Source organism: Cydia amplana, chromosome 12 (assembly GCF_948474715.1).
Source record: "Cydia amplana chromosome 12, ilCydAmpl1.1, whole genome shotgun sequence".
In the NCBI taxonomy this organism is placed as follows: Eukaryota; Metazoa; Arthropoda; class Insecta; order Lepidoptera; family Tortricidae; genus Cydia; species Cydia amplana.
Genome location: NC_086080.1, coordinates 7,954,691 through 7,965,084, shown reverse-complemented (window position 1 = coordinate 7,965,084; position 10,394 = coordinate 7,954,691). Strand labels below are relative to the sequence as shown.

At 36.5% G+C, this 10,394-nt stretch overlaps 1 protein-coding gene and 1 long non-coding RNA gene across 2 annotated transcripts; both read left to right on the top strand.

Moving 5' to 3' along the window:
• The first annotated feature begins 2,186 nt into the window (after positions 1 to 2,186).
• LOC134652592 (uncharacterized) lies at positions 2,187 to 2,740 on the top strand. The gene is made up of 2 exons (XR_010097200.1): positions 2,187 to 2,297; positions 2,337 to 2,740. It is a non-coding gene; the product is annotated as an uncharacterized LOC134652592 (long non-coding RNA).
• Positions 2,741 to 3,732: 992 nt separating this feature from the next.
• LOC134652992 (BET1 homolog) lies at positions 3,733 to 4,416 on the top strand. Its single transcript, XM_063508265.1, has one exon. It carries the CDS (start codon positions 3,952 to 3,954, stop codon positions 4,288 to 4,290), a length of 339 nt encoding a protein of 112 aa, XP_063364335.1. The 5' UTR covers positions 3,733 to 3,951; the 3' UTR covers positions 4,291 to 4,416.
• The last annotated feature ends 5,978 nt before the right edge of the window (positions 4,417 to 10,394 follow it).

Here is a 10,394-nt window from a genome sequence, read left to right as displayed (position 1 = left end):
TCAGCCGCGATCGGTTACAGTAATTAAGGGTTATATAAAAATAGTTGAATATTAGTTATATATATGATGCACGAATATTCTGAATAAGTAGTTGAAAACGTGATGTGAACGTATATTTTCTATCTCTCTTGCATTTTCAAGTTTGCCTAAATTACTGTCAGTCTTATGGAAAAATAGTAATTACATTATAATATAAGTCACTGTCAATTCATAAAATAATATGTAAATAAATAGCTGAAATAAAGTAAAGTGCTTTATTTCCAAAATGAATGTAATAGTGACAGAAATGTGGCCGTCTTATACAAATTGTAAGGTATTTGATTAAAGCTGGGCTTACTGTTAACATATCTATTTAAGCAACTTAATACAGAAAAGATTCATATTGGACCACATTAGAATATTGTTAATCCTGGTGTCATGTTTATTATTATTATTTGTTCAGGGATAATATAAAGCCGGTGCATTGTTACGCGGTTTTTTTTACATCTAAAGCTTTGGATTCCTCCGAAAACGGTGGCGTCATATGACGGCCGTCATATAGCGGCCGCAAAAGACGGCCGTCTTTACGGTGGCGACATGTGGAAAGTACCACGGCGTCATAACACACCGTTATCCACCAAGGTCAAAGCGGCAAATTTGAAAAATGTAGGCGCGATGGGATAACGTCCCATAGAAAATTTGAATTTCGCGCCTTTTCCTACTGACAAGATTTGCTTGATCATCTATACTTTACTTGGAGGATGAAATATCATCAGAAGAGGAAAATAATCGTAGTACGGAATCATTTATTCAAATCTCGTGTCATTTATTCAAAATGGCGTCACCGCTATCTAATAAAACGTTCACGAAACTATCGACACCGTCATGACGGCCGTCATCTTACGTTACGTTGACAATCAACGTAACGTAACGCCGTCTAGGAAACCGCGCCATCTTGTTTACATAGGCAACGTTCTAGTGACGTCAGTCAACGCTATATAGCGGCCGTAATATGACGGCACCGTTTTCGGAGGAATCCAAAGCTTAAGAGGTATTAAGGCCCTTGGTCAGCCAAACCTGTACTCTACGGTTAAAAACGGAGGATTTTGTTTTATCTCTTGTGGTAATAAAAAATCATGTCGTACTGTACAGTAAAACGCTACTACGGCCTACTAATAAAATGTCCAAACATTAACTATGATAAACAAATGTGTGGAAACTGCACCCTAACGGGAAACTACCGTATAATTGAATAAGTTTTTGGCAAAAATTTCATTTTTGGTACAAGCTTTTATCGCTGACTGTACTTTTCTTACGACATACAACTAATACTCATCGAGACAATTCTAAAAACCCCTAACACAAATTGCAAGTTAAATAAAAGCTTGTAACAATAAAAGGCTAATTGGTGGCTACATCGCTTATCATTATCACAATTTCTTTACCAGCGGTAAATGGTATTGGTTGGATAGGAAACGAGTTAATGTTAAAGACTGCCAAATTCCATGTAAAATCGTGTGTTTGAGGGGCACTAACAGTCTTAATCATTGACGTATATCTCAGGACGGGCGGGCACTAAAAATGAGTTCAGCGGTGTCACTCACGAATTCGAGCCAAACGTGCAGTCTAACGCAACTAGTTGCGACCAATCGCGCGCGTGATGCGAACTCATCAACCAATTGCGTTGTAGCGATGTCACACCGCTGTACTGGCCCCATTTTTATTGCCCGTAAGGCGAGCCCTGAGATATACGTCAATGGTGTTAATAATTTAGTTGTACATATATGATTGGATGTAAGTGCCTACTATCGCCTTGTGGTATTGGGATTGAGTTGTCCCAATGTTCGAGACTCCCGGGAGCTGTTTTATAAATGCCTATAATACAATCGAAAGTCATTTTCTAACAAAAAATACTTCTTATAGTACGGGTATTTATGAATCCCATACTGTCTTTATGATATTAGATTGTATGAGTGTTTGTGAATCTGTTGATCGTTGTAGTGCGTGATTCTAGCCTTTTCTACCTATCTAATTGTAAGGTATGAAATATGAATCAATACAATACACAGTTGTTTCCCATTATTGGCGTTAGTTGGTAGAATGTGACATGACTCAGCCAAAATACGATTAATAAGTCTTATTAGAACTCTCCTTTACACCCCTTAAACGTGTTGTGCCCAACCAAAAGGATCGTTTGTAAATGCAGATGCCATTGAAGTATTTGTTGACACCTGTCAATGTTCCTTTCGCTTGGGAATGACACAAATAGGAAATGTATATAATAAACTGTCAATTGTTGTAAATATTAAATATTTTTAGTTCAGAAACAGTGAGGAGAGCTCGAGGCTAAACTTTAGAACTAATAGTTCTGGGACATTTACTTATCGTGACATTGAATGATTATGTTTGTCTGTTTGTAACACTGTTGCCTATATTACTAAGACTCCATATTATGTTGTCGTATTGATTGTATTGTTGTATTTTATTAATGGACTGATTTATAGATTAGACGAAACTGTACAGAAGTGTATAGTTAGTTTGCAATATTCTACTTTGTTTAGTACAAAATGGTGTATGTTTTGGGGTTCTTTAACAGTTTATATTTGATTTTTTTGTGATATAGCCAATAATAGCCATAAATAACTGGTGGTTTATGTATGTGCCATAAGAGGTTGGCGTCAGACACCTAAAATATTATAACATTATCAAGAATCAATAAGTAATGGTGCAATACATTCCCCAAAAAATGTTTAGCAACCAATGTGTTAGCAATGTTTTAATTTTTTAATTCACAAAATAAGTTTATTCATATTTTCTTCAAAATTTTATGAACCTGTTTCAATCATGTTTTTAATGGTAAATATTTTAATATTACAAATGATATTTAATAAATAAAACCGTTGCAATTTTTCTTAGCTTTTTAAAATGTTTTTTATATAAGTTTCACCCATTTATTTCAACATTTATAGTAATTTAATGTTATTATGCATACATCACTGAGCGTCATGAACTCATGATCATGAGCATAACCAAATGTAACTATTGACTTAATGTTGTATACCTAAGCAAAATAAAACAGTCCACACTATTTGTTTCTCTATATTTTCAGAATTTTCTTCCTCTTGTTTAGAGTTCCGTAGTTATCGCTAGGAGAATAGACCAGCCAGGGTGACGGTGCGTAAATATATTCGCCCACTCCGTTAAAAGGTTCCCGTAGTCAAAGAGGACTTTAGAGGACCCCTTAAAGTCTCGCTATGTCCGTCTGTCCGCGCGTGTCTCACTTGTCCTAGTGATCATTGGTTCTATTGGATCTTTACGCAGTTATATTACAGATGCAAATCCGGTGTAAAATACGTGTGAGCGAATATAGAGAGCCCTATAAGATATCTCTTTATTCTCTTTCTCACTCTTGTGGGTGCAGCGCACCATGGTCCGGTGTGGTGCGGTAGTCTGTTACGGCTTTTAATCTCATTTGTCATTATTTCATTTGATTTCTGAACGAACGCTTAATATCATTTAGCGTTCAGTTATTTTGGATTTGGTCTAAAGAGCCTTTTGTGTTTGAAATTTTTACACCTGAAAAGTTAAAATTGTAATTGAAACTGTGTTCTTACATCAAACTGAACTACTATTTAGAAAACGAATAAAAACCATTCAATAAAATCTGCTGCAGTTGGTAGGTATTACTTTTTATCCTAAAGGTAACAAAACGCAATGATGATTTGTCAAGAAATTGTCAAATTCTCTAGTTGTTGCCTAAAAAATATTGTTGTTGGATCACAATCACATAGTATCTAAAGGTTTAATTCTCTACACAGAGAATGCTACATAGTTAATTATTGATCAGGAAGTCATTCAACTCCATACCAGTATCAGTGACGTTCTTCGGCACTCAACGGAAGAGTACACTCGTAATCTAATTCGACTTTGTATTGAAGAAAACAATCCAGCAAGACGGCGGGCCGTAGCAGTATGAGACGCGCTAGAGACGGGTACGCGTACCAGCCTATTCCCAAGGTGGCTACAGAAGATGCAGTCGCTCACGAGAACGATCAAATGGCAGAGGAGCTCAGCGGAAAGATCAGCACTCTCAAGCATATGTCGATAGAAATAGGCAACGAAGTCCGATATCAAGACAAGATCTTACGTGGACTTGATGACGATGTCGACAGAAGCTCTGGTTTTCTTGGGAAAACCATGGGCCGAGTATTGAGACTGGGCAAAGGCAATCATAATTACTACGTATTTTATTTGTTTTTATTCGCGATTTTTGTCTTCTTTCTACTTTATATTGTTTTGAAATTTAGGTGATCTGGTGAAACAATTACATGACTGAATTCCAAATTGTACCTTGTTCTTGTTCATATGTATTTATTTATTAAGTAACAAAAACAGTTGTAATAAAATATTATGTAAATAAATAGTTTTCAAAACACAGTCTTAGTATTTATGTTTTTAACCAATATAAATTGAAGTAGAATACATTCTCTAAATAAACTACTAAATGTTGGAACATTTTTCTCAACCATTCTATCTAGCTTTGTTCAGTTCTGTTTTGTGGTCTGTAAGCTAGTAAACCTGAAGGTGACAACCAGTACTGTATTGAAGGGATGCCATGTAGGGACGGGAGTTGGAGACAAGTGAAAACAACAAAGTCATTGATGAACCCGCTTTATTTGGAGGTTAGCCTCATATACTATTTAGAGAATACACCCCATAGCCATACACACATATAAACATTAGTACTTATGTGCTATACTTACACCTCTACATGGTTGACATTAAAAGTTTATTATGATTAGAAAAGAAACCTATAACAAAACAAACCCTAGCAGTAAATCACAGTAAACATGGTGATGTTGATTTAACCACAGATTTCCAACCTTTTGTATGTAAATTTAATATCAATATTGTTTTATGGTAAAAAAACATTTTTTTTTTCTTATGGTAAAAACTGAGAAAGTCTTGTCTTTTTCTCAAGGGCTCAGTAATAATGGACAAAAACAGAATCATTTAAAGGTATGAAGTGACAGGTTTAGTATGAAAATGAAAAAACTTTGTAATATAGTTTACTTTTTAAGTCTTAAAAATATAAATCATTCAAAGTATTGCAGTATTCATCCCCAACAGAGTCCTTTGTCACTGATATTAGCAATCTGCATTTCTGCTTTAGAAACATTTCACAACTGCGAATAGTGTCTTTGAGAAATGCAACTATACCACAAGCATTTTGAATCTTATCAGTCCCACAATAAAGGCTTAAATCATCCAGGATTATGGTAGCAGGTACATTTTGCCAATTAGGCAAAGATGAAATGCTCTCAATCAAAGATTCTAAGCTTTTTGCATATAAAAAACTGATCATTTTCATATAGTGCCGATCTACAGAGCCCAAATCTTGAGACAATTCTGGTAGCTCCTCCAATTCTTCCTTCATAATGTAAAGCACTCTTCCTGATCTTGAAAACAATATTGCTTCTTCAAAAAGTTTTTTACGGTTGGTCATACGGTCTTCAGTAAGGAATAGGCAGTCAATTTTACCATTCATATTTAGTGTTATTATTCTCAGTACATATTTATTATTGAAATGCATTTGGTGTTATTAAAAGTCCTGATTCCTTGGAACTCAAATAATACAGCGTGTTATAGAAAGGCAAAATACTAATAACATTTAATTCATTACAACTTAGTTCAGTTCCAACTTTTTCAAAACAAAGATGTCATTGACATTATTTCACGTGTTAATGACAGTGACATCATCCGGGTACGTTCAGATATAAGAAGATTATGTTCCCAAAATGATTTTTCTTTTAAAGGCCAATTCAGACGGGTCAATTTTTCTTGGTTGCATTTTAAAGTCACTACACACTGCACCAAGTCACGGTGCAGTAGTGTGTTACGGCATATACTTACTTTACTCTTTGGTTACGGCTTTTATAAAAGGCTGGACTTGAGCGATTACAAGCCTTCTATATAAAGGCCCCAGTACACAATGGGCCATCGCCGGCCACTCCAAGGAACGCATAGGGAGCAGGTGATATTGCTATCTCATTCTACCGCATGGCTGCGTCCCTTGGAGTGGCCGGCGATGTAGTGATGGGTAGGACATCAATTTAAAATGAGTTTGTATGAGTACCTCATTTTCTAAAATGAGGTGTTACAATGTCTTACTTCAGATGAGGTGAGGTACTAGCATATTTTCAGCGTCAACTATTCCATTAATTCCAACAGCGACAATTTTTTTAAGATGTATGAAAGCTTGCAGCGCTTACGCTTGTTGTCTTTCGTGTTTAATTGTTAACGAATTTTCGGTGGTGACGCGAAGCGATATTGAAGTACGTCGCGTGTCGGTCTCACTCCCTATTTGGGTATTTCTAATTCATTTTTTCATTTTGAAAGGATTTTTGAGGGGTTCATGTCACAGAGAGGCGGTTAGTGGATCTTTTGTCGTTGCAATAAGGTTTGTAGTTCGGCAGTTGACAGTGTGGATCATTACTCGTTTCTCCATTTGAGACATTTGAGTTTTGAGTGTCGGCGAGCAGGCGAGCACCTAGCGCCTCGCGCGATCCAGGGACTCTGTTGGGAGTTGTGAGGAGTGTATGAGTTTTGAGGGTCGCGAGACTCGCGAGTGAATTTGAACGGATAAGAGTTTTTTGAAATTTGAAGTGTGTGAATGATTTGTGTGGCAAGAGGTGTTTGTGATGCGTGCGAGTAAATGAGTAAAATGAATAGAGGAGTGAAGTAAGACATTTTTGCGGTACGAAGTACTGCGACAAATTAACAAAATGAGTGGTACAAATGAGGTGCCTCACGAGTGAGCGACTCAACACTACGGCGATGGCCCATTGTGTACTGGGGCCTTAACGCGATGCTTCGGGTTATTCCCACTAGTTACCACCAAGTTGTTATCAGTGGTAACTACTGGGAATTTTTTTCCCACTGGTAACTGGGAAAAATGATTCCCAGTAGTTACCACCAACTCGGTTTGGTGGTAACTACTGGGAATTTTTATTCCCAATAGTTACCACCTAAATTTTGTTAGAGTTAAATACTAATAAAAACAGTATAAAATAGTATAGTATAAATATAGAGTGATTTTGAATTACCGAATAAAATCACTTGAAAAATAATCTATATGGATTATTAAATTCATCCTTTCATATATTATAGTTTTTGTACTAGTACCGGTTAAACTGATTCCATATTTTTTCGTCACTTTTAAGGCAGTTTACTAAAACACTATTCGACTTAATAATGATTTATTCAATCACTCTATATTTATTTTTTTATACTGTTTTATTAGTATTTAACTCTAACAAAATTTAGGTGGTAACTACTGGGAATATTTTTTCCCAGTAGTTACCAGTGGTAAAAGGTGGGAAAAAAATTCCCAGTAGTTACCACTGGTAAGAACTTGGTGGTAACTAGTGGGAATAACCCGATGCTTCTTCTACTCTTCCTAGTGCCGTCCCATTTTTGCCGCGGCTTCATTGGGGCGTCTGGAGTCCGCTCGTTAACCTAATCTCAATAACTAGTGCCACAAGCACTATATAACTTTTACGAAAGCCATTACGCTCAGATCGAGCGTTAAATCCAGAGGGGAAACTTTGGATAAGTTGTTTTCTCACAATGTATTCCATCATAATTATATTTCGTGGGTAAAAAAGTCAAAGGTACGAGCCCTCTAACTGTAGCATTATTGTAATGACTAATTAAAACACGTTTGTGGCAAATAATGTTTATTTAAAATAGTTACAGATATATAAAAACCAAAAATACTTTACATACTATAATATACATCTAATATGATCAAATATTATTGACCCATTTAGAAACTTTAAACTAAAAAAAATATGGGGAGCCTAATCTTCAAATTAACTAATATAATTTTGGCTCAGATCAGAAATGTCATTTTATACAATGCATGAAGAGAGATGTGGAGTACTACAAATTAAGGCGCTAAATTATTTAAAGAACTAGCAGTCAATATTAACTTTGAATCTATACTTTCTATAATTAATGCTTCTTGCCCAATATTTGGTATTCATAAAAGAAACTACATTAGTCTGAAATCGTAAAATACTTCACCAGGTGCTCATTTCATAAATATTAATTCAGTGTGTAGCCATAGCATCCGTACATATGCTATTCGTTGATACTTTCTATTATACTTTATATCCAATTCATTTAGACGAACGCTTTCATATAGGTAAGTAGATGTTACTATAATAAAGGCAGCTTTAAATTTACAAAACCAATTAAGCCGTAACAGACTACCGCACCGCGAACTTGGTGCGGTCAAAATATCTTTCTCGCTCTAACTTATAGCTGCGTCCTTAACGCACGAACGGCGACCGCCTTACACACTATCGATACGTGCGCCGCACCGCACGCACCAAGGTCACGGTGCGGTAGTCTGTTACGGCTTTTAGGTAGGTGTTCGACCGGCGTTGATCAGAGTTTTTTCCCCGCGGGCGAGTTTGATTGGCCAGGCAGATTGGACAGCTAGCGACCAACGGCTAATATATGCATTGCGTGACAAACAGCCTGCCGCCAATCGTACAACGGGCTTAGAAAAACAGTTAAAAAAGCAAATTTCAATGTTAAAAGTAAATTTATTAATATGTTTTATTACTGCTCTCTTATGACGTAGTAGTGTTTTTAATTGCTGTATTTCGCCGTGTTGATAATTTAATTTTACCTACTAAGCATATATACGGATTTATTACATTGCTGCAGATTATCTTTATGTAAGTCTATTGGCAAAAAGAAAGATATTTTATTAAATAAAATAAGGCATAATTAATTCACTGCCTTAAATAAATTTCGTGGTCAAATAAATTATACCTAAACATTAACTAAATGAGCTTACACATCCAACCATGTACCACCTGTACAAATAACCGATCATACTCTATTTACATATTTCTCTTCAGTTCACTTAAGATCGCATCTTTATACAACTAAGAATGCGCTACTGAGTTTTGTCTTACATCAGCTACGGACAAATAAAAGTAGTGAATATTTTAGTTTAGTCAGCAGCAGAAGTTGCTAAGCGGGCGAGGTGTTCAAAATCAACTTGACGCGCTCTTATTCTCTTAACAATAAAGTCGCGTCAAGATCATTTTGAACACCTCGCCCGCTTAGCAACTATTGCTGCCGACTGTGCCTTGCAATGTTATGATTAATGTAAGCGCGGATTAAACCGTAATGAGTTGCTTTTAGGTACTGTTTATTTGAAAATTCATACTTCGTTTTTTTTAGCATTATAAAAGGGTTAACAAAAAAGAAAAAACGCGGGTGGCCTAGCGGTAAGAGCGTGCGACTTGCAATAATCTGGAGGTCGCGGGTTCGAACCCCGGCTCGTACCAATGAGTTTTTCGGAACTTATGTACGAAATATCATTTGATATTTACCAGTCGCTTTTCGGTGAAGGAAAACATCGTGAGGAAACCGGACTAATCCCAATACGGGCCTAGTTTACCCTCTGGGTTGGAAGGTCAGATGGCAGTCGCTTTCGTAAAAACTAGTGCCCACGCCAATTACTGGGATTAGTTGCCAAGCGGACCCCAGGCTCCTATGAGCCGTGGCAAAATGCCGGGACAACGCGAGGAAGATGAGATGAGAAAAGGGTTAACAATCTTGGCATGTTATTTTAATTGAAAATACTTTTGAAAAATAAGTCAGAGCAAATATGTAACAATTATAATATGTGCCGTTATCTATGAAAAGGGACCTTAATGGCGATGGCGCTTCCGCCATTATTAACGATACTCCGGTACAGATACAACGACGCGCGACACAGTATGGCGTAAGCGCCATCGACAATAAGGTCCCTTGTCATAGACAAAGCCACGTATAGTATTTACATACTTTCGGTTTCACTCGGGTTTTTCAATAAACAGAACCGTCAAGATTGATAACCCTTTTTCTAATGCTAAAAAAAAGGAAGTATAATATAGGAAATAAGATTTCAACACGTCGAAATACATAATGCTAAAAACATGTAACATTGAGTTTTGGGCATTGTGTTTCGTTGGATTGAAATTACCACATTCCAGTATTCATAAACCCACATAACATACTGTGTTTTGATGAGGTGGCAAGCACAGCATGGCGCCAATGCGAATCTTGCCATATTCTTTAAGGTAGAACTTGCCTTTAATATATTTACTAGGTTAGCACATTCTTTTGACAAGTTTATATCGATGTTTGACAAGTAACCTTTATATCGCCATCATTATGAGAACAAAACACGTCACCCAGAAGTTTCCAAGTAAAGCTCAGCTTCACTTTCTAATGGAAAAGTTTTTAGTTGGTCGTTTGAAAACGCCGATAGAACCTTAAACACAGGGCGGACACGCCATACATCAAAAATGATTTGCGTTTATATGTGTGCGCGGCACGTCTGTACA